We start from the raw sequence: 24,261 nt of genomic DNA, 5'->3' as shown, positions 1-24,261 counted from the left end.
AGCTACCATCTAAATCCTTAACATGGACACAACGGGTCTAATTAACCATCAAAAAAGCAATATTTTATTAAAGGAGTGGGGCTCATTCTCATTCTAGAGGGCATTTACATAAACTGACGATTCAATTGTGTTCTTTAGGAAGTGAAAAGCTTAGTTTTAGTCAATGATTAGGAGTACACTAACATACAGATGAGCTTAAAACTAACAGATTAGAAGCCACAACAATCCACTTTTGGTTGTAGTTTTTAGGTTTGTCTTGAAAACTTTACTTTTATAATTAAAATAAAAAATGAGAGAAAGAGAAAAATCAAGTGCACACAAAAGAGTTCTTCAGCTTAGTAAAAAATCATTTTATTTTTCCTGGCAAGGTAAAGAGAGAAATGTGATTGTTTTTCTTTCAGAGTCTCAGTGCAGATTTCCACACGCAGCAATCGTTCTCCGCCTCGCCATCCTTCCAATCGTCACTTCCTGTCTTTGCTTTCTGCTCGCTCTTATTTCAAATCGTCCAGCCAACAAATATTGTCACAAGAAAAAACAAGACGCATGATGAATCCAACGGTTTTATCAGTAAATTTACCAGCAAATTCCTTACAAAAAAATAAAATAAAATGATAAAAATAGCAAAACAAAAAGTGCATGACAAGCGATAATCCAAATTTAAATTACGCATTTTGCTCTGACAGAATTTAAATGTTGTGAATTTGGTTATATTCATCAAAGTAACCAAAAAATTAGCAATAGCAGCAAAACATAAAAAAAGAACTAAAAAAATTAACCTTATTGTTGTAAAACTATATTTGATATAGTTGTATTTTGTTGGATAATCTGATTGAATCACTAAATACCAAATATCAATATGGCATCAATATTTATCGGTACAAATACATTCATACATGCACTCACAAGCGCACACACATCGTTGGTCACAGTTTACAGGTCAATAGGGGTCCAGGAGTCAAGTGTAAGGTACCTTTAAACAATTAACAACCTATTAAAGCGAGAATACACATTCGAAATGCGAATTACGAAAAAAATACATGGCAATGACACTAACAAAACACACTTAAAAGCTCCCAACACAGCTACTGTTAAACAAATCACACACACACAACCGAACACATACATAACGCAAGTCATGATCGTTATATTTTGGAGTTTCCGTTCCAGTTCCTTCGCGACGAGACCGAATCTCTCGAAATCACGACGAAGATTAAACTACGGTGTGATTGAAATCTGTAAACTACGATTAATTTTTTTACCAGCGAACACTGACCAAGCCCAGGAAAAAACTACAAGCCAACTACGCAAAAAAGTGAGAAGAAACGTTGGAAAATAAACGATACGGCATAAGAGACGCAAGCAGGGAATCGTGACGACAATCGGACAGAACGACGACGACAAAGCTGATGATGATGATGATGAAAACTGAATTCATAGATGCTCCCTTACTAACGATCAAAAACACAAATTCGCGATAGCGTGCTAACCATCTTTTTTTAAAGCCGAGATTGTTCCCGTTTCATCAATAGTAATTATTAAAAAAAGAAAAACGATTCTAGTCTTTCCTAAAGAGTCTCAGTGTTAAAGTCTGAATATGCTATTGCTACGGCGGCGCTGGCCGCTCGTAGTTATTGCAACTTTATGTGCATGTGTCTCTATGGTCAGTCTGCGTGTGAATGCATTTGATTCTTATGCCTGGGATTAACTTGAGATTTAAAAAAAAGTCGTATAACAGTTGCTGTCTAGCTTCCCTCCCTAATCTTAATCTTTTTAGCGATTATTCCCATATAACTGTCTATACCTCCCTCCCGTTTAACCTACCACCTCCCTTACGCTCTCCCTCGGTTACGCTATCTCTCGTCTTCCCTACGTTTTTAGGTTTATTCCCCGTGATTGGGTGCATTCTGCAGTTAACTAGAGGAGTCCCCTCCCCCCTCCCACCCACCCACCCACCCTCATGGACACACAAAGGGCGTGGGATCTGTCCGTCAGGCGGAGCGGCCAATCGCGTCCCTCTCCCCCACGATCAGGGCAGTGCAATACACAGATGGATGAGTTCCCCCCCTCCTAAAGGTTCAACTGAAAGAAAAAGAGAGACAAATAAGAGGAAATTATTTTTTGACCGATATTTTTTTTAACAACTAATATTCCTTGATCTTTATTAAATTCTTCAATATCACTTTTGTGACTGTGGGAAGCATAAGCTGACCAGTAGTCTGCCTGATCAATAATACTATTTTTACCGATATTAACATTTATTTAATGCATTATCCATTTGACAACATTTTTAATGCAAGTACTTTTTATACTTAATCGTTTATAAGTTTTTTAATATTCCATAATCGACTATGGGCAAATAAAGGCAACATTAGCAGCCAATCTCAATGATGCTGGACCATGATATAAGTATTTTTTTTTTCTGTTATCAATTTGACAGATAAATTACTTTTAACACAAATACTTGTTTATTAAGTTCTTTGATATTGCTATTAAGTGTCATGGGCAAAAAAATGCAACAACAGTCAATTTTGGGACAAAACAGTAATCTGCTTGACCGATAATTAATTAGTTTTTACCGATATTAAAACTTTAATATTTAAATCTTTTAACATTTTTATATTTCTATTTTAGATGCAATATTAGGTGATATATCACTGTCTCAGTGATGTAACAGACTGAAAAAATTTTGTTCTGCACATCTAATAAATAAATGATTGGTCCTTTAAGAAAAATGATGTGTGCGGATATTAAATAAATGTAAACTTTATGAATATTTGGGACAATTTAGATGGGTAAATGTAATGACATGCATAGTGTAATTTACAATATATATATATATATATATATATATATATATATATATATATATATATATATATATATATATATATAAATCTCAGGCATATTGATTAGTATTAAACTATGCAAACGAAGAGTGGTGGGATGTACGACTCAAGAGAAACATAAGCAGCTGAGCTCAAATGATCTGCCATATACTGCAGTTGAGTAGAAACAGCTAGGACAGTGATTCTTTGTCCCAGCACATTATACCATCACAAGACATCAGCAGTCGTCACTAACCTGACAGCATGTGCTGTGTGTGAAGCAGAGGGGCGGGGCTACACGCCATAGCATGCAGAGAGGCGTTCCTTCAGGATGGGCGGGAACTGCTCTGAGAACTGCTGCCAGTTCTCCTCACCGACCTGGTCTTTGAAACCATGTAGGATCTACACAGAGACACACAATCTCATTCATCAAACATCAATCTTCTTAATTTCACCGCTATATATAGGCATAATGTGATGTAACACATCTGCACGCTCATCTGACCTTGTAGAACATGTCCCTCAGGTCATCTTTAGGGCTGACCCAGGAGGCCACCGCATCACAGAAGAAGATGAAGTCCTGAGGGAGAGAGACGGGTGAAAGGAAACGAGTGATGGATGAGAGTAACATCACGGTCAATCACAGCAGAGTCAGAAGAGCAGAACTGACCTGGACCACACCGCCAGGATTCACACCAATCATCACACAGATGCCTCTGAAGGCCGAGTCCTTTTCCTCATTATCTCTGATGTTTCGTAACGACGTGCACCTGCAAAAATAAAAACCATCAGTTAAATATTAGCTGAAAATGGAAACATTACAAATTCTTAATTCAAACTATCTTATTGGCAAAAATTTGGTGTCAATATTTTTAGGTTTTTGAAACCAGTCTCTATTTGATCAAAAACTCTGTAAAAGTCAGTGATGTTGTGAAATATTATTACAATTTAAAATAACTGATTTCTATTTGAATATGCAGTAAAATGTAATTTATTTCTGTGATCAAAGCTGTATTTTCAGCATCATTACTCCAGTCTTCAGTGTCACATGATCTTCAGAAATCCCTCTAGTATGCCGATTTGAAGTCTCTAGATGTTTTGACTCACCAGGGTCTGATGAACTGTTGCAACATGGGAGCCACTTCCTGTGGACAGACGTAACCCAGGCGACCAATCGTGATGGCTGTAAGGAGAAGTGGGAGGAGTTAAGGTTTGATTGTTTATCTGTGTGAATGGCCACTAAGTTCAACAGATGCTGGCACCAGGAGCAGATTTGGTAACACTGGGGGTGGTGTGTGGGGGTATTCAAAATAAAGATCATTTAATCATAAAATTACTATTGTTTTGGATCAATAAGTGCCTTTACTAATAATTTTTTCATGTTCATTACTTGTTTATTTCTCTTTTGTTATAGTTTATACAGATTAGTCTTAGTTTGCGTTAAGATGCATTCAAAATTTACTTTTATTAACAACAGTAACAGGTGCAAAATCTACTTTTTATATACAGAAAATGTATATATTCCACTCTTATTAAATGTACATTTATTTTTCTAGCATATGGAACTGACCAACTTCAGTGATTATGCATGATTTAGAAGCAAATTTAAGAAATGTTAGGGACTTTTCTTCATGCAAAAAAAAACAAAAAGTGTAAAATTTGGGCAAAATCTTTCTTGATGATTTGATATTTTATAATAGTGATTATATGGTTTAATAATATAGAGGAAAAAATTGAAAAAAGAAAAAAAAAGAAATGAATGACTAATAAGCCATTAAGTGCTCATCTGCTTCTCACTAATTGTTATAATGATGATTTGATCTATTAATTCTTTTTTTTTCATAAGTGTGTTTACCACAAAGTATATTTCCTTCATCCCATTAAAAATAACATTCAAACTGGATCATCTTAGAGCTTTAAAGTGCTGGAAATAGTTGCGTGAAATGCTTGAAAGTCATTGAAAAGTGCTTGAATTTCTCTTTCAAAATGAATGATGTAATGCGTTTGACTATTTCTACCACAACACTATGGTTACAGTTAGCGTTACTGCTTCTGGTTTCTGACGTATGTTATTTCTGTGCAGATTTGAATGATTCTTACTAGATCGCATTTACCATTGTGCAGCAAATTCAAACACTTCTCCCTGGATCTCACAGCACTGTTGCATCTGTGTAACAGTGTCGCAAAATCAACTTTGGCTCCTGAGTAAAGCTGTTCTGAGCTCGGACAAGTTTGTTTGCATCGCAGTCAGAGCTGTTAAACAGTTTGCGCTGCGCAGCTGAAACGTAGTTTCGCTCTCAAATGCATCAGAAATGGCAGAGCTTATGAGTTGGACAATGCAGTGGTTGCGCAAGTGTGACACAAATCAAAATAAACACAAAAATCAGTCGCATCCGCAGAAAAAATTGTCATAAAATGCAACCATTTGGTGGCAGTCTGGAGCACTGTAAATGTTCATGTGTGGTCAGAGGTCGTACCAGTGTTCTCCAGCAGGGTTTTGGGAGTGTTGGGTCTATTAATGATCTCCACCAGATGAGGAAGAACCAGAGCCACATACGGCTGCATCTCCACACCTACCACAACACAGTCAGGTCAGAGACAGGTCAGTTCAACCAGACTCGATAGAACGGTTTCATGTATTCTTGGACATAAATGTAATATTGAAGTCATTTATCATGATGTGGCGATTCGAGGGAAATGACAGAGTGAATTGAGATAACAAGAATATGAAAAATGCTAATGACGTCAAACAAACATGATTCTGAATCCTATTCTGCAGAATCAGTGTGATGATCCTCACCCATCTGCATGCAGATCTCTCCGATGGCCCAGGTTGCGTTGTTACACACAGAGATGAACTCAGGGTTCAGATTCGTCCCCAGAATCGGCATGAACTCGGCTAGACACGCATACACAGTTTCAGTGATTAATCTGAATTTATTAAGAAGTTAAGGGTGTATCATGCAGTTCAAATGAGCTGGTCTTACCGATGCAGGGTTTTACGTGTGGAAAACAGGCCTTGGTCAGATCCCCCAGCAGAGCAAAAGAGCTCTGTCTCACCTCAGGCATACTGTCCTACAAACAAGAGTAGCACTTTCAGTTTGCATTCATAGCAATAAATCAGCCTAATGCTGTATAATGCAACATTAAATAATTTAAAAAGTGAAATAGTAGAAAAAAATAACAACAAAAACCAAAATATTCTAAAACAAATTGATAAACAATTTTATAACAACAATTCAAATAAAATATTTAAATATATACATATCACCAAGAATAAAAAACGGGTGTTTAATAAAGTAAATACTAAATAATAAACTAAACAAATGTATTTGATAATGTAGTAAATACTTCAAATAATAATAATTTTTTAACAATTGTTAATACAAATAATAAAAATGTACAACATACCTACACCAACAATATAAAACAAATATAGTAAATTAAATATTTAAAATGTAAAAATAATTTAATGTATACAAGTGTATTTTATAAATATAGCAAATAAATAACAGTAATAATAATAACAGTAAAATAACTTCATAATACAAATAAAAAAAAACACTAATATTAACATAACACCTACAATATAAACAATACATTCATTGTATTTTAAATACAAAAAAATTGTAAACATTAAATGTTACTATATTTTTATACAAAATATTAGTGCTGGGCGGTTTGACCAAAAATGTATATACCGTTTTTTCTTTCAAAATTATACCGGTTTTCCAGTTTATGACGTTTTTTTTTTTTTTATGTATAATCAGGTGTATAATGCATTTTCTGCTGGTTGATATTCCAAGACGTGCTTGCGGCTAAGATGCTGGAGCAAATTGCTCGTGTTGCCGCCTTTGGCGACAATTTTAGCCCAACAGCACTTGCATAAAATGGATATTATAAATGCATAATCTGCGTGCAGTGCATACGCAGTCCGCAGCACGGACTCATTGTGCTTTCACACAGAACGTGTTTGCAGTCCGCTACTGATCCGCGTCGGTTTAGTCCACAAACACAACATTTGTTCATTGTTTTGATTTCATATCATGTAAAAAATAAAAAATAAAATACATTTTTTCAGCATCGTTAGTCTTTTATCACAGAACAGTAACAATCTTTCATATAGACATTAGTTTAAACTCAATAAATATGAACAACGCATTATTCATGCATTTTACTTCTAGGTTTAGATAATAAGCTGCTCAAGCTAGCGGCAAAACATTTAAACACAATAATTAGCCTACTTTTCTTGTTAAAATATTTAAAATTAAAACACCACAGACAGAAACAGTCTCGTGCATTTAAATCTTTATCACAAGCAATCCCACGGGTCTTAATGAACTTTGTTTTTCTGCTTCCATAAAAGTGAACATGTATATTGTTTTCCTTGTTTATCTAAAAAAAGGTTTCTTTTTCTTGTTTTAAACCTAGCCAAAAACCCATGTGACTGCGTTTCCATGTCAATCCATGTTCATTTTTCCCGCGAACAATGCACTTTCACTTTAATTCAGCGCCTGCAGCACAGCAAAACATCTACCAAAAATAGCACTACAAAATATCAAATTGTAAATACTTGATAGAATAAAATGTTAAAGTCTCTCACACATTGTACCTGCATACACTGGAACAGAAGGGTCATGATGTTGCTGCGGGCAACCAGCTGGTCCACATGACCCCCGAGACCTTCGGCCAGACCGCTGAGCAGATCCAGAGCGACTATCATGAAGTCCTTATCTGGAGCCTCGTACTGATCCGGCTGCTGGCTGTACATCTACACACACACACACACACACACACACACACACAGTGGGTTAATGACTGTGTGGATCACTGATGTTCTTCATGCAGAAGTATGTGTGTGTGAGTAAGTGTGTGTCCTCACCATGGCTTGTGCCAGTGTTTTCTGCACCAGAGTAACACAGCGCTGATAGACGGGCTCACAGTATGGCAGGAAACCGCTCTGTAACGCCGTAGCCACAGACGACAAACACTACACACACAAACACAGAGAGGACAGGAGTCATTCACTGTCTATTTTCACTTTCAATTACAATTGTTTTTTCAAAACCATGTATAATTATGTGTCATGAAAATACAGTCCATTTAAACTATGAAATGAAGGCTTTCCTTCAGTTCTCACCTCCAGCAGAGGAAAGAGGTCTTTATCCTCGTCCTTCAGTTCATTCCACTTCTGGATCAGAGGAGGCATCAGTTTCTGGATGTATTCCTGTTCACACACACGACACAAGATCAGACCACTGATCTCTACGCCTACAAGCTTGTGCTAATAATATTTAGCTTTTTAAAACATGCTGTCAAGGGCAAGGGATGAGCAGAGGCAGATCGAACCCAAAACGTGTCATTTACTAGCCGGGTTTCCATCCACAGTTGTGAATCTAACTTATATCGGAATATCGCACAAAATATTTGCGAACAAGCAGCGTTTCCATCCAACGAGTCAAAGAGAACAAAACCGACATTTCCTGATAAACTGGCACTATACATCACTAAGAAAAGTGGGAGACGCTACTGAATATAATATTTCCCTATATAATAAATGACGTGCACCTCAGAACGAGCAGATGAAACACAATGAATGCGGTCAGTGCTTTCGGAGGTGGACGCTGCTGTTTGGGAACGCAGTCGTTTAACAGCGCTGAGAGGGAATTATACAGAAATACTTTGATGACAGACTTTGCTCGGGCGTTTCAAAATGACCATAACAATATTTCAGATGCTGTGAAATGAGATCGGTCTGCTGGTTATTTAGGATTTAGCGTCCCATCGTGCAAAGTCATGTGACTTTTTTGATGTGCTTTGAGGAATTTATTCGCAAAACGCATTTCCGTCTCCCATTATTCGGATTAGCCCTTTTTTGCACAAGTCAAAAACCAGCTCAAGCGAGCGTAAAAATGTTTTTGCGAATTAAGGGATTTTTATTCAAAATTCAGTGTTTCGATCACTCGATTCGGTCATGATGCTTCAAAATGTGCAAAAAAGCAGGGTGATGGAAACCCAGCTACTGATTACTGACTTCCATCATTTTGGCATATATTTTGACATAAAAAAGGTATCTTATCTTTTGAGTTGCCCTCATTGCATCTGTGGTTTTTAGAAACGTTAAAACAACATACACTACAGTTCAAAAGATGAATTAACGTGACTAAAAGTGACAATCAAAACAATGCTGCTCTTTGGAACTTTCTATCTATCAAAGAATTAAAGAGAAATTGAACATCGTTTCCACAAAAATATTGAGCAGCACACCGGTTCTCAAGATTGATAATATTAAATGTTTTTTTAGAGCAGTAAATCAGCATATTATAGTGATTTCTGAAGGATCATGTGGATATTTTTCTTCATAAGCATGTGACACTACTCTTGAAAACATGAAAAAGTCTTGGTAGTGAATGAAGTCTGAAAACTGTTTTGTTGGCAGCTGTAGTTACCGGTTGGTTCAGGTGATGTCCGACGGAGTCTGCCAGGGTGCCGATGGCGTCGTACAGGATGAGCAGGTTCTTGTGCTGATATTTCCCGAAGGCAAACACCAGAGTGTCCAAAATGAAACTGAGGTACGGAACCAGCTCCGTACACGCCTCCTCCTCCAGAGTCGCGAATGCACTGAAAAACATCACACTGTTGTTTTATAACTGGGATTCATTGGTAGATAATTCAGATGTGGATTTCTCTCGAACACTGACCTGCAGGCGGCCTCTTGCACCCTCTTGTTGCCGTCCAGGATGCGTTTGAGCAGCTCTGTCATGAGCGGTTTGAGGTGGGCGTCCGGCGGCTGGCTCACCACCCAGTGTGCGTAGCGGCTGAGCGTCCAGCAGGCGATGGAGCGAACCAGAGCCTTCTTATCACACAGACACTGGATCAGGTGCGGGATGAGCTCGGGGAGGTACGGGACCATACCCTGCATGCAGCCTGACAGACAGAGACAGGACGTGTGTGCACCTAGCATTAAGCTTCTGGAACTACATGATTTTTAGGTGAACTATCCCTTGAAGTGAGTTCAGTATACACACCTTCGGCGATGGCTCCCAGCACCAGTATCCCAGACTCCTTGATGACCCAGTCTGGGTGGAACAGCAGACCCTTCAGCAGCGGCAGCAGGTGCGGCAACAGCTCGTCCCGAAAGACGTTAGCCAACACGTCCAGCGCCGCCGCAGAGCACTTCCCTACAAACACACAGAAGTATACACACTTCATACACACAGGAGAGCATTTACAGCAAGCGCGCTCTGATTGGTCGTTTACTCACGCAGGTTCCAGTCGGACAGCGTGTCGTCGTCGTCATCCTCGTCTTCGTCGATGTCCTCTCCTTCCTCCCCTTCTCCTCCCTCGTGCTGCAGCGTGACGGTGCGTGACTTGTGGAAGCGAGGCTTGATGTCCTGCTCGCTGTCAGGAACGTTGTCGTCCTCCTCCACGTCACCCTGAGACACACACACACACAGAGAGAGAGAAGGAGAGAGAGCAGCTGCAGTCAGATTCACCTGGTCTCGTACGGAGCACACACTGCTTATAAATCAGGAGGACTGGGGAACAGAATTGATTTTCTAAAATTTCCAGCTCCGATATCAATTTGCAACAAACAAAAAATAAAGTAGATCTTGAAATCTCTTTCTATTGAGTTGTCTTCACAGGCTGCATGCAAAACTGAACGACACGATCAATGTAATCTGATTCACGAACAAACAATTAACTCTTTTGAACAGCTCTTCGGACATGTATGAGCGCACACAGAGCAACCAGTGTAGTTCAAATCCTGAAAACAAGCTGGTTCTTTCCAAAAATAGTTAAAAAATAAAGAATTACTGTTTTGAGTAATTAGTCGGAAACACTTCTCTGTATAATTTAAAGCATTAGGAGAGAAAATTCTCTTTTAAAAGAATAGTTCACCCCAAAATGAAAATTCGGACATTAATCACCCTCATGTAGTCCCAAACCGGTAAGACCTTAGTTTATCTTCAGAACACAAATTAAGATATTTTTGGGGTGAATTAACCCTTTAAATTCAAGATTCCAAATCAGTGTGTCAACTTAAATCAAAACTATTCAAAATAATTATCAGTCACTGAAATAAAGCAGAAATTAAAATATTAATATTAGATAAACGTTAAAAAAAACAACTGAAAATGTTAAAATAAAATTACTAGCAGTATAAAAAATATTCAAATTTAAATGTCAATACAACTAAACAAAAAAATAGAAAAAAATAGAAAAAAAAAAAATATATATATATATATATATGAAATTATTATTATTTATTTTTTTAAGAAAAACTTTTGAAAGTTGAGCAGTAAAATTTGTTACAAATTAGTGAATAAATAGGGATGCACAATAAATATCAGCTGATATTTAATGCGCATCTTGCCAAAATAAACGCACGTGTAGAGATTTACTGCTGATTACAGAACCGGATTTACTGACAAGATACGCATTAAATATCAGCCGATATTTATCGTGCATCCCCTAGAACTAAGTTAGTAAAACAAACAATTTAAAAAAGCAAAATAGTAGAAAAATTAAACAAATTAATTGCTACATCAAAACAAAAACTGAAAATACAATAAAAGCTAATTCACAATTGTAACGATATCAACCTTCACATTCATCCGGAAGAAGGAGGCGGGAACCGGCGGACAATCAAACAACATTTAATTTCAAAATAAACACAAAAACAGCGCATCAGCCCCTCACGGACGACTGGTGCGCGCAAAATAAAAACCAAAACACAACTAAAATCCCAGGCCTGGTCCTCTCTCGTCCTTCACTGTCGTCGCTCCAGTTTTATATCCTTCCATCTCCTCCATGGGCCTCGAGACCGGTGGGACGAACAGGTGTAGTTCATCTCCAATCACTCCCCCGGCCTCGCTCCCATGTCCCTCGGCCCCGCCCCACTCGTCACATACCCCCATCGCCCCTCGCAGGCCGGGGGGTACTCCCGAGACTGCGCTCTACTCCCCCCCCCCCCCCCCTCCCTCCGGGGGGGCCGCTCCCGGGGACCTGCGGGAACCTGGGGGTAGGACAGGCGAGGCGAGAGAAAAGGAGATGGAAGGAGGAGCGACAGAGACGAGAGAGGGGAGAGAGGGAAAAAAAAAAAAAAAAAATTCCGGTTCCCAGACGCACCGCTGCTCGGCCCTCCACCAGCTGGGTGATCTCCTCCGCGGTGCCTGGCGGTGGCACTGGACGGCCCTCGGCAGACGGCACGACACTCCTCCGCCGCCCGGTGGACGGCGACGGCTCCTCCGGTTTTGGGCAGCCGGCAGGAGTCCCCCGTTCCCTGCTCCTCCCCGTTCCGGCGGAGGCAGCAGGCTCCGGCCACCTGGCGAACGGCGCCGACTCCTCCGCTCCCTCACGGACGGCAGCCGTCTCTCCACATCGTGGGCAGCCGGTAGCGAGCTCGCCCGTCCCCGGCAACTCGCTCCAGTCCACCGCCTCGAGCGTCCATGGCGGCACACTCCTCGCCAGCTCGATGGCACCGCGGATTCACCACAGCGGCGAGGGATCTTCAGCAGCGCGTCCCTCCTTCTCCCGGGCTTCGGCACCACTGTAACGAATTCAACCTTCATATTCATCCGGAAGAAGGAGGCGGGAACCGGCGGACAATCAAAAACATTTTAATAACAAAATAAACACACAACAGCGCACCAGCCCCTCACGGACGACTGGTGCGCATAAAATAAAACCCAAAACACAACTAAAAGCCCAGGCCTGGTCCTCTCTCGTCCTTCACTGTCGTCGCTCCAGTTTTATATCCTTCCATCTCCTCCATGGGCCTCGAGACCGGTGGGACGAACAGGTGTAGTTCATCTCCAATCACTCCCCCGGCCTCGCTCCCATGTCCCTCGGCCCCGCCCCACTCGTCACAACAATATTTATAAATGGTATAATAGTATATAAATAACACTAAAATAACAGCTATATATATATATACATTTTAAAAAATGATTCGGAATCAAATGCTTGTGAAACAATTGAATGTGTGAATGCAAATTTACCTAATGCAATAAAATTGATTTGATTTAATATCCCTGACTCTTATGGTGACTCACCTTCAGTAAAATGATGTCGATCTCCGAATACTTCATTCCGTTGACCAGGATGGGGATGAGTCTGGAGAAATACATTAACATTAGATCATCTCACTACATTATGAGTTCAGATCAGATCTCTCAGGCCAGAGGCTTCATCTGTGTGTTCGGTTAATGCTCAGATGTGTGATGATGGCCTGCAGTACTCACTGGACCAGGTGTCCTGACAGAGCCTCTTTACAGATGGGCTGCTCCGCCAGAGTCAGCCAGAATTCACACGCCTCCAGCGACACGTTCTCATCCGCGTCCTGCGTGCGCTGCAGCATGTACTGCAGAAAGAGACACAGGACTGATATGAAGTTCCTAAAATTCCTTGAAATGACAAGAAGACATCAGATGTAAGTGCTGGTCTCACCTGAATGATGCTGTGCATGTGTGGTATCAGGCGGTCGATCCGGACCTCCAACAGCATGACCAGAGCTCTGCACACGTTCTTCCTCACTTCACAGTCTTCATCACCCGCCAACGCAAACAGAGACTGAAAACAAAGCACACACAGTACAGATGAGCTGAGCCTTCACCACTGAAGGAACTACAAATGCATGGGTCATCATGAGCCGGATTGTAGTTGTGTTCATGACATACTAGGCTGCTGAAAAGTGTGCTTTCTTGAAAAAACTACAAGCGTGATTTTTGATGTACACATCTCCATTCTGTTCAAAAGTTTTCACCCCCCGGCTCTAAATGCATGGTTTTTCCTTCTGGAGCATCAGCGAGTGTTTGAAGCTTCTGTAATAATTGCATATGAGTCCCTCCGTTGTCCTCAGTGTGAAAATATGGATCTCAAAATCATACAGTCATTGTTGGAAAGGGTTCAAATACACAAAAGATGGTGGAAAACCAAAGAATTTGTGGGAGCTGAAGGATGTTTCTGAAGAACAGCAGACAGTTTCACTGTTCAGGACAAACAAGGGACTCATGAACAGCTATTACTAAACAACATTAAAAAAAAACATAGCTTTGAATCATTCAGGTAACAACACAGTATTCAGAAACTTTTGAACGGGGTCAGTTTTATAAATTCAACTATTATTTTCTCTTGTGGACTATATGTAAACATCTTTGGGAAATATCTTATTCAGGTCAGTACTAAATAAACAATAACATGCATTTTGTATGATCCCTCATTCTTAACATTTTGCAGGTTCTGGAAGGGGATGTAAACTTTTGACCTAAACTCAATAGGCACAAAAATATTAAAATAAATATAGAATTATATTTAAAAGAACTGTGCACTATACTGTGCAATAAAAAAAAAACTATTTAAAAAAAAAAAAACAATTCCTCATCGATTCAGCTCAGATGACTCGGATGAGCTGAAAACTTTGCTCACAAATGTAAAGTTGCAATTACTGCACACAATTAATCACTGTTTGCTGGAGGTCAACTCACCTCTATGAATGTGTCGATGTTGTCCATGAGAGCCTGAGCCCTGCCAATAATGAACTGATTCACACACGCTATGGCATGAGACCTACAGAGAGAGTGAATCAATACGATGTAACTCATTATCAAACACAGACAGTGTATCAGTGAGAGATGTGTGTGTGTGGTTCTTCACCTGATCTTGGGGCTGCAGTGTTTGAAGAACTGCAGGAATTTGGGGATCATGATGTTGAGGGGTCGATTCAGAGCGTCACTGTCCAGCAGTTCAGACGAGTCCTCACAGATCTTCTGCAGCGCACCGAAAGAACCCTGCACACACACACACACACACACTCATTTCTGTCGGAAAACACACTGCATTATGGGTTTATAATAGTTAGAGAAAGAATATTAGTACAAACTGTAACAACTGTTAGAGTGCAATGATAATTTCATGAAGATTGGCTTGGGAATTTTGAGTATGTCTGGTCACGCTCATCGTTTAAATGAAATTTTATAACCATCTAAAAAATACAATTCAACTCTATGGATAATTATTGATCTAGGTAGTCCAGAGACTACACAAGTTCACTAGTTTTGTTAAGGTTGATCAAAAAAACCTAAGATTAGTATTTTTTTTTTTAAAGCAAATTCAGTTTAAGTAAGGCTGGACAATAATTTAATAATCGCTATATTTTTCTTTTCTATAATGGTGATATGATTCTGATATTTCAAAATAGATAACCAGTGTTTCCCATACATTGATTTATTTTTGGCGGCTCACCATGAATGTATCTTTGAAGGAAACTGATGGTCATAAAATCGCACACCAGTAATAACCTGTATGATATCAACTAGTATTGTTTTTTCTCTACTGTAGTCTAAAATAATTTAGCAATGAAAACTCATTTTCAAGTGCAAATATTTTACAATGTTTGGCTATTGCTGTCATAAGAATAACAATAAGATCAAATTGTTGTTATTATTAATACAATCTGATTTGTCTGTCTTCCTAAAACACCAGTGTGAATGTAATTTAGACTCAGTAAACCACAAATTAAGAGGATTGAGTACCCTATGAAGTTAGGAACAAGTCAATTCAATGACTTCTCCTGACTTATGTTTTCTTAGTTGGGTTGTGCTCTTAATTCTGAACTCTCAGTGCATTCGATAGAAGAATTAACTTTAAAATGTACAAAATTGTCTTAATTTGTCTTTTTTTTTTTTTTACATTGCAACAAATACCGTACCGTGGACTTCATACCGATATTTTATCGTATCATGAGAATTTGATATCGTTACATCCCTAGAAAATGCTGAAATCAGTAAGCACACTGTTTTGAAAGTTAAAGTATTATGATGTTATTCAACAGAATTTTTATTTTTATTATTGTTATATTGGTGCATATTAAAGAAATGATTACATATTATTTTTTAAATGGGTGTTCGGTCAACAGTGGGAGCTTGGTTAAAGCATACTCAGAGTTGAGCGTGTGTCGTACCTCGCAAGTGTTGTAATCCTCCGAGTTGAGGAGGTTGCAGAGTTGAGGCAGCAGTTCAGGCCATGTCTGCAGCTCCCCTTTAGACGCGATAGTAGTGATGAGAATACCTGCAGACATGACCATAACACACAGCTGAATGAGTTCTTAGTGTCACTTAACGACCATGGATACTTCTGTGATTTTATAATCAGCTCAAAGCATCTAAATCAGAGTTCTGTAGAGGATCACTCCACATCTATTATTACGGTGTGACCCGCTCAACCCCGGGTTCAGACTGACCGATGGTGGCACGGATGAGCGGGGACGGGTCTCCAATGTTGTTGAGACACTCTCTCTTGATGAAGTCGGCCACGGTTGGAGGGAAGTTCTGGTAGTGAGCCTTCACGTTGTTCTTGAGGATCAGGCCGCTCAGAGAACGGGTGGGCTCATCTGCAGAGATACACAGAGACGTGCCTTCAGACGAGAGACAGGAGAGCGTGTGAGGCACTGAGGCAGACCATGCATGATGGGATACTACAGACCTTCAGATTTGAGGCTGGTGAGGACGAAGATGAGATAGTTGTTGAAGTCAGGATACTGATTCAGCTGCTCCAGTTTCTAATGAGAGAGTCAGGAAAACATCAGGGTAAAATCAGAGATCTTTAATAAAGACCATTTAGTAATTTGAATACCCTTCAGAAACACTATTATGTTGCCTATAAACTATGCAAGTAGATTCGATTTTTTTAAAAAAGGGACTAGAGTGACGAAGTTTGATTCATTTTCTTGAATGAGTCAGTCAGATTAAATTCAATCAATCACTTCCAAGACTATGATTAAACAAATCATCTTCAGATTTACAATCCTCTGCATCGCATTTTAGGTTTTAAAATGTTTTAGGGAACAAATATTGTGGTAAATACTGCTGTAGGTTACAATAAATTTGTATATCTTTATAGTACTATAGTAAAAGTATCTTCTGCTCATCCAGTCTGCATTTATTTAAATCAAAAACACTAATATTGTAAACCAGTATCGCAACCATTTTACAATTATCATCATATTTTAAAAATAAATTTATTCCTGTAATCAAAGCTGAATTTTCAGCATAATTACTCCCATCTTCAGTGTCACATGATCCTTCAGAAATCAGTATAATATGATGATTTGCTGCTCAAGAAACATTTATGCTTATTGTAAATGTGAAAAAAAAAACAGTTGGGCTGCTTCATCATATTTTTTGTGGAAAATGTGATATTGCTTTTTTCCGCATTCTTTGATGAACATTAACATCTTTACCGTCACTTTTGATGTGTACATGCTAAATAAAAGTTTAAATTAATGTTAAACAAAACAGAAATCATACTCGAGCGTATGACCCGTCACTACAGTGTACCAAATAAAAGCTGCCAACACAGACACTAAAAACACTACAGTATATTTGTGTGGTAACCTGGATAAATAAGTGTTAAAGACATAAGCGATAATAATGATAGTGTAATATACCTCTTGGACGGCTCTCTGTGTGGCCGTATCTGGAGACTGAGAGTCCTTCAGCAGCTGCAGCACCTGCTGTAAACCCTGTTCATCCGGCTGCCACTCCATCCTGACACACACACACACACAGAGAGAGGACAAGTGAGTGCACTACATCACCACACACACAACTCATCCACAGACACATGCATTCAGAACAAATCCCCGGTTTAAAACACGTTTAACGGCTGAAGCCAGGCTAATCCAGCGCGAGCACCTGGACGCCAGCTTCACCATCTGATCTGCTTTAGTGGGATCGAGGCAGACGAGAGTGTGAATGTGTGAGTGTCTGACGTACGTGTGGGCCGTGTGTGTGAATGTGTGCGCGAGTATTTCTTCAGTGGCTCAGAAAGATGCTTGGGTTTCATTTAATATCAATGGTTTCATTGCACATGCAACCATTTCTTCTACACAACATTTTAAATTAATTTGACGATGTAAGCACCAACCAAACCTGAAAACCTGTTCACCAGCATGATTTAAACTGTTTTAATGGAAGAACATTTAATCGTTTGAACATTATGTCACACATAGAAATAGCACGGGAATATTACAAAATCTCTCAAATCCCTAAAACTTGATTACAAAGTATGTGTACTTATTTTTTAGTCAATAAGTGAGTTTGTATAAATACTATCCATGTGAGTTAGACATATCTATCAATCTATATATACACATATACATAGAGTTAGTTAAATTGATATGTGTGCATACATATATGAGCCTGAAACACAAAACCAGTCTTAAGCACAGGTATTTTTGTAGAAATAGTCAACAATACATTGTATGGGTCAAAATTATAGATTTTTCTTTAATGCCAAAAATCGCTAGGTTATTAAATAAGATCATGTTCCAAGAAGATATTTTGTAAATTTCCTACTGTAAATATATCAAAACATAAATTTTGATTTGTAATATGCATTGTAAAAGACTTTGGACAACTTTAAAGGTGATTTTCTCAAGATTTTTTATATATAGTTATATTTTTATATAGTTGTCTCTCAAAAAATTATTGTCCTTTCACAATCCTAAAAATATTATCCTAATAATATTGATTTATTATTTATTTATTCCGCTTTCAGATGATGTATAAATTTCAGTTTTTAAAATCTGACTGGTTTTGTGGTCACACATAAAATATTATAAATACACATACATTTGACTGAGAAGTGTGTTTGTGTGTACGTTTCAGCATGGTGTGAAGATGTGTAGTGTGTGTGTGTGTGTGTGTGTGTGTGTGTGTGTGTGGTGTTGATATGTATAATCTCTGTCTGTGTGTGTGTGTGTGTGTGTGTGTGTGTGTGTGTGTGTGTGTGTGTGTGTGTGTGTGTGTGTGTGTGTGTGTAGGCCGTGTGTGTGTTTATGCAGCCTGGTTTAACCCAGTTCCCCAGCTCACATCAGATGCGTTAACCGATCACACATGAAATAAAACGCATTAAACCCGTTATATGTGCGTGATGAGTTTATAATGACGCTGAATGAACACACACACACACAGACGCTTGTGTAGCCGTTAGCTGCGGTGCTAACCCGCCAAACGCTCTCACCTTCAGTCACTGTCTCTGTCTCTCTCTGTGTGTGTCTGGGTGTATCCCTCAAGCGCTGATAGCCGTCGGTTCGCGGTAACGGATGGCTCACTGCGGGATTCTGCGTGATTTCTGTGGGATTTAATCGGCGTCTTTGCTGTTATTCTTCTCTCACCGGCGGCGCCTGATGCATGGCGGACGCGTTAATCGCGCGGTGTGAATCTGAGCGGCTTCCGTACCGTGACCGTGACGTCATGTCTCATTAACAAAAAACGAAATGAAACTCTAATACTGACCTTAGGGTTTTATTCAAAGAAAAATCTAGACATATTGGCTAACACATATTAGGTATCCTCTATATTTAATGAACGAAGGTTTATGATAGATATAACTTAATTTCAGAGTCTGTAATGCACCCTGTGACCTGTAGATGGAGACACAGTGATAACGGGTCAACTCAGGTGCACGCAAGTAGGGGTAACTGCAGCCTGGAGCAATGGGCGTGCCGAAAGGTTTCTCATTGGTGGAAAGAAAGGTAGGGGGCGTGGCAGGTTTAGCGAAAACTGGCTGTTCCGCCTAAAGGCGAGCCATACCCTTAATCGCTATTGGCCTATAGATTAATAGAAAAGCGATAAATTAAACACATAATCCTATAAAACCAATTGAAATTCATCCAATGTAAAAACATTGTTAATGATGTAAATAATATTATTTTAAATTACTTTCGAAAGAACCTTCAAAACGGCTTACTGACGTAATCACCACCGCACGTTTAACGTTAGGTCTTAGTTTAAAAACAGATTACAATTATTTTTGAGAATACAAACGTCTCTTAACACGGTTAGTTGCACTTGCTGTTCTTAAGTTAAAGTCATTTAAAGTCAGCTGTATTTGTTAACATTAGTGAACTAACAAGAACAAACAACGTACATTAACTAACCAAGTTTAATAAATACTGTATCAAATGTATTGCTCGTAGTTAATGTTAGTTAATACATCAGTCAACAAATGAAACTTTATTGATAAGTGTTACACCCAAAAACTAGGTTTTGCCTGATAGAGAAAAATAAATATGACAAACTATTAAATTATCAAATTTAAAAATTAGTCAGAAGAGTTTAGTAACCTTGTTTTAAGTGACATTAACCAATTAAGCAAACAGACACAGCTTTATCCACTAAAACATTTATTTAGCTTTCAGTTTCAGTCACCAATTCAAGTAAAAAGATAGATAGATAGATAGATAGATAGATAGATAGATAGATAGATAGATAGATAGATAGATAGATAGATAGATAGATAGATAGATAGATAGATAGATAGATAGATAAACCACTCATTCATTAATTAATTCATTCTGTAGTAGCAGTCCATAGAACAGAATTCAGCAAACTCTTTGTCTGAATAGAAAGCTGTGAAGATGCCCTTCTTTCCAAGACCACAGTATCTACAGCATCACACATCTGCTGAGCTCCAACTCCACTCTGTGTGTCCTACTCACATCTGGACTGACAGACTTCCAGTCAACCATACCTACACAAGAGAAAAACAAATGATGAGAGATTCAAAAAAGAATCAGAAAAAAAGTTGACTGGCACTCATCTATACCACAGGTTATACTAATATTTACATTTACATTTATTCATTTAGCAGACGCTTTTATTCAAATCGACTTACAAATGAGGACAAAGTGGAAGCAATCAAAAACAACAAAAAGAGCAATGATATATAAGAGCTATAACAAGTCTCAGTTAGCTTAACACAGTACACGTAGCAAGGGCTTTTAAATAATATAATAAATAAAAAGAAAACAGATAGAATAGAAAAAGAATAGAGCAAGCTATTTGGTTCATGTGCATGTACCACTCCAGCATGTTGGATTAACTTCACAAGAGTGAATGTCCTTCGAGTGCACTTTGGGTAATGGTACAGTCAAGGCATGAGGATCTAATACAAGAGGCAAATCATTCAGAGTAAAGTTACTGACAGTGCTTGTCTCGTCTTCTAATGTTGACAATGTGCCTTTGAAGGAAAGTCAGTGTCTTTCTCAGGTGTGGTGGATATGCAATGTTGAAAGCAAAATACATCCACAAGGCTGTTATGAAGGCTTCATCAAGGCTGGTGCACTGACACACATCTGTTCCATCTTCTGTCACCTTGTCTAAGGAAATTAGGTAAATGTATATTTACTGCTGATTGGCCAGCACAGTAAAACTCCTTTCACCAATGAGAAACCTTTTGGCACGCCCCTACCTATCTATCTTTCTATCTATCTATCTATCTATCTATCTATCTATCTATCTATCTATCTATCTATCTATCTATCTATCTATCTATCTATCTATCTATCTATCTATCTATCTATCTATCTATCATCTATCTATCTATCTATCTATCTATCTATCTATCTATCTATCTATCTATCTATCTATATTAATCAAATCTTTGCATAATGACAGGCAACACTGACAACTAAAAATGAATTGGAAAGCATTTACATAAACCTATCAAATAAGAAATAAAACATTTATTGAATAAACGTGTCCTATTCTGTGTCCTAAACTCCTGAAGCATTTGTGTCTCATATTTTACAGCAATTTAGGAAGAAAATCAATTAAATCCCTCTCTCTGTGTGTGTGTTAATTTCAGATGTAACACCCCTTTGTAATCATACAGTTACATTTATTTTGTAATTAAATTAAAATTGCATTCAATATATTGCATAAAAATTCAGTTGCATGTGACTACTTACTCCCCAACACTCATACTATGGTATGTTGATATACCACAATAATTTGTGATTATTACCATATTCCTACATATTTGCATGCAGGGTGCAATTTGTGAAAAAACCAGGGAGGTTTGTTTAGCGTCTGTAAACTTTACATTAAAATAATTTTAATAACCACGTGACCCCAAACTCTATCGCAATCAAACCTTTATTCAAATGTGCAATTATTAAATCAGTAACCACACAAGAGAATCAGAAGAACAGAGATGAGCAGCTTCTGAACAGACTGACAAACAGCTCTTCGCTTTGGCAAAAAGTAGCTATTTCTACATCCCTGACACACATATATGTCAGTATTTCATAGGAACAAACTTCAACAACCTCTCCCCCTTCATTCTTCAGGTTGGAGTGAATGAGGGGCGAGGAAGGGCTTGAAATGGTCACACAGTCCTTTAACACAGTGAGCTGATTTCACTCTTACTGCAGCCCTATTTACAGCTGGCATTGGACAGCTCGACCACCACGCCCCGCCCCTTCCTGGCTGACGAGCGTGAGGCCTCCAGCACTTCCTCTGAGATGAACACATGGTCCTCCGGGCCCTCTCCTGTCCAGACAGGGGCCTCTGCGTCAGGACGGGGTCTGTATGACAGTCCAGGGACGATGGGGTCATGAGCGGAGAGCAGATCACTGGAGAGGTCACCTGATCAGAGAACAACACCACACAGATACGTCACGCACTGTTCCTGTGTGTGATTCAAACCACAGCACATCTCTGCTCACACAGAGTTTGTGTTCTAGACGTGAATGGATCCTCTGGGTCTCAGTGATCAGACTTGTGCTTTGTCACCTGGTAGACGATCAAATGTACACTGAATGATAAACCTCAGCCACAGAGACCAAAATATGACAGACCTAGCAACCACCCCAAACAACCTAGCAACTGCATAGCAACACCCTGCCAACCAGCAGCATCCTGTCAGTCAGATAATTGTACACACACACACATTATTAATAATTATATTAAAATGGTTTTATTTAATATATATATATATATATATATATATATATATATATATATATATATATATATATATATATATATAACACTTTAATTAATATAATTAATAATTTAATTGTTAATAATAATAATTTTATATATATATATATATATATATATATATGTACACATATATGTGTATACAACATTAAAATAAATTAACAATGTAATGAATAACAATTTAATTACATAATTATTATTATTAAATAAATAGTATATGTTTTTATTGTCTAAAGATCATTTAGTTATTGTATAGTTTGTTTATATATTATTTAGTTTTTTATTTATAAGAAAAAGGTGAATTTTAAATCATATAAATAAAAATAATTAAATGCCATGTGTTTAATTTGCCTTCTAAATGTATGGCTATTATCAATAATAATAATGATAAAAATAATAATAATTATTATTATTAAATAAATATGTATGTTATTAAACAAAAAATATATATTTGATTTTATATATATATATATATATATATATATATATATATATATATATATATATATATATATAAATAAATAAAAATTTACGTTTTTACTGTTGTAGCCTAATAGTAATTTAGTTATTGTGTCAAAATAACCTAAAGCTATATGCAAAAGTACAATTAAATACATTTTGTTTATAAATGTTGTATTGAAGCTATGGAAGGAAAATTGGGTTCCTCTAAATGTGTGTGTATTGTATTGTATTGGAATAAAGGAATATACAGTAAACACAACTCCTGTAGTTTTTTCCTTATATCTGTGTCATACCTGAAACATCCAGAGATCTCCTACACCGCGAGCCTCCGCAGGTGAAGATGACTGCCCTGATGAACTCTCTGCTGTACATCGGCTGTCCGTCCGTGGCCCAGCAGGCCGAGTGTGACAACTGCAGCTTTACACATCACCACCACACAGACGAGAGATGTTTCCCAGTGCTCCTTGTTGGTCAGAAAGATTATCTAACCTCTTGTTGCCCCTCTGTGGCTTTTATAGTGTCTCATGGAGCCTGTGCAGCTGCGGGTCCATCAGATGGACCGTGATAATAGCAGGGCAGAAACCTTTAGGAAGACAAAGGCCTCTATAATGAACCTGTGCACCTCTGAGGAGGTGATGTCGAGTGAAGCGACCCAATCTCATCACTCCTGACCTTTTTGTTGTCACACACTCTGTCTAATCACACAAAATGTGGAATGAATTATGAAGTTGCGCACTCACACTGACACAAACGCTGCACTTTTAATCAGATCATGTAAATACATTTTATACTTATTTAATCCGAATGTAAATGCCTTTCTAAACCAAGTTCTACCGAAATTCCACAATGCATAATCCTTGTGAATTGTCTTGATGTTAACATTTTAATAATGTAAAAATGTATAATTATAATAATATTAATATACAAGTAGATGTAATCGAGTACTCAGTTGAAATCTGATTACGTAATCCAGATTACACAGATACTGCCCAGCACTGTACTGTAGGATTTCCATATTCCATGAAACATCATTAATACAGAATAAACATTTAATGAATATTAAGCGTACACAGCGCAGGCTGGTTTAGTTCAACTCTGGTGACACGAGGTGACATTTCAAACAGATAAGAGGATATGGAAGTGAGAAGTGAGTGATTGTTGTGTGTGTGTGCGTGTGTGTG

The 24,261-nt window shown here is 38.2% G+C and overlaps 2 protein-coding genes and 1 long non-coding RNA gene across 3 annotated transcripts; all 3 read right to left on the bottom strand.

The window, feature by feature from the left end:
* Positions 1–326: 326 nt before the first annotated feature.
* LOC132144046 (transportin-2) lies at positions 327–19,071 on the bottom strand. Its single transcript, XM_059554767.1, has 25 exons — positions 18,852–19,071; positions 17,275–17,374; positions 16,311–16,386; positions 16,069–16,218; positions 15,790–15,896; positions 14,484–14,617; positions 14,315–14,396; positions 13,278–13,400; positions 13,073–13,191; positions 12,884–12,944; positions 10,090–10,261; positions 9,854–10,006; positions 9,527–9,752; positions 9,275–9,446; positions 7,966–8,052; positions 7,708–7,815; positions 7,438–7,596; positions 5,813–5,900; positions 5,626–5,724; positions 5,303–5,398; positions 3,933–4,008; positions 3,496–3,595; positions 3,331–3,405; positions 3,082–3,227; positions 327–2,079 (listed from the first exon to the last, which is right to left on the bottom strand). The coding sequence occupies exons 2-24, from the start codon at positions 17,371–17,373 to the stop codon at positions 3,120–3,122; spliced, it is 2,670 nt and encodes an 889-aa protein (XP_059410750.1). The 5' UTR covers position 17,374; positions 18,852–19,071; the 3' UTR covers positions 327–2,079; positions 3,082–3,119.
* Positions 19,072–19,999: 928 nt separating this feature from the next.
* Positions 20,000–20,981, bottom strand: LOC132143200 (uncharacterized). Its single transcript, XR_009434217.1, has 2 exons — positions 20,818–20,981; positions 20,000–20,363 (listed from the first exon to the last, which is right to left on the bottom strand). It is a non-coding gene; the product is annotated as an uncharacterized LOC132143200 (long non-coding RNA).
* An 840-nt stretch (positions 20,982–21,821) lies between these two features.
* On the bottom strand, positions 21,822–24,095 carry LOC132144255 (relaxin-3-like). Its single transcript, XM_059555035.1, has 3 exons — positions 24,045–24,095; positions 23,374–23,497; positions 21,822–22,261 (listed from the first exon to the last, which is right to left on the bottom strand). Exons 1-3 carry the CDS (start codon positions 24,093–24,095, stop codon positions 22,050–22,052), a joined length of 387 nt encoding a protein of 128 aa, XP_059411018.1. The 3' UTR covers positions 21,822–22,049.
* Between the last annotated feature and the right edge of the window lie 166 nt (positions 24,096–24,261).

Source organism: Carassius carassius, chromosome 7 (genome assembly GCF_963082965.1).
Source record: "Carassius carassius chromosome 7, fCarCar2.1, whole genome shotgun sequence".
Taxonomy (NCBI): Eukaryota; Metazoa; Chordata; class Actinopteri; order Cypriniformes; family Cyprinidae; genus Carassius; species Carassius carassius.
Note: the sequence above shows the minus strand (reverse complement) of the source record. Positions and strands in the feature narration are given on the sequence as shown.

Excerpts from the sequence above, each read along its gene's own strand:
- LOC132144046 (XM_059554767.1), bottom strand. The coding sequence starts at position 17,373 with ATGGAGTGGCAGCCGGATGAACAGGGTTTACAGCAGGTGCTGCAGCTG. Across the intron at positions 16,219-16,310 it reads CACCAGCCTCAAATCTGAAG|ATGAGCCCACCCGTTCTCTG; the intron begins GTCTGTAGTATC and ends GTATCTCTGCAG. Across the intron at positions 8,053-9,274 it reads GACATCACCTGAACCAACCG|GAATACATCCAGAAACTGAT; the intron begins GTAACTACAGCT and ends GTGTGTGAACAG.
- LOC132144255 (XM_059555035.1), bottom strand. The coding sequence starts at position 24,095 with ATGGAAATCCTACAGTACAGTGCTGGGCAGTATCTGTGTAATCTGGAT. Across the intron at positions 23,498-24,044 it reads ATCTGTGTAATCTGGATTAC|CTGCAGTTGTCACACTCGGC; the intron begins GTAATCAGATTT and ends TGATGTGTAAAG. Across the intron at positions 22,262-23,373 it reads GAGATCTCTGGATGTTTCAG|GTGACCTCTCCAGTGATCTG; the intron begins GTATGACACAGA and ends TTCTCTGATCAG.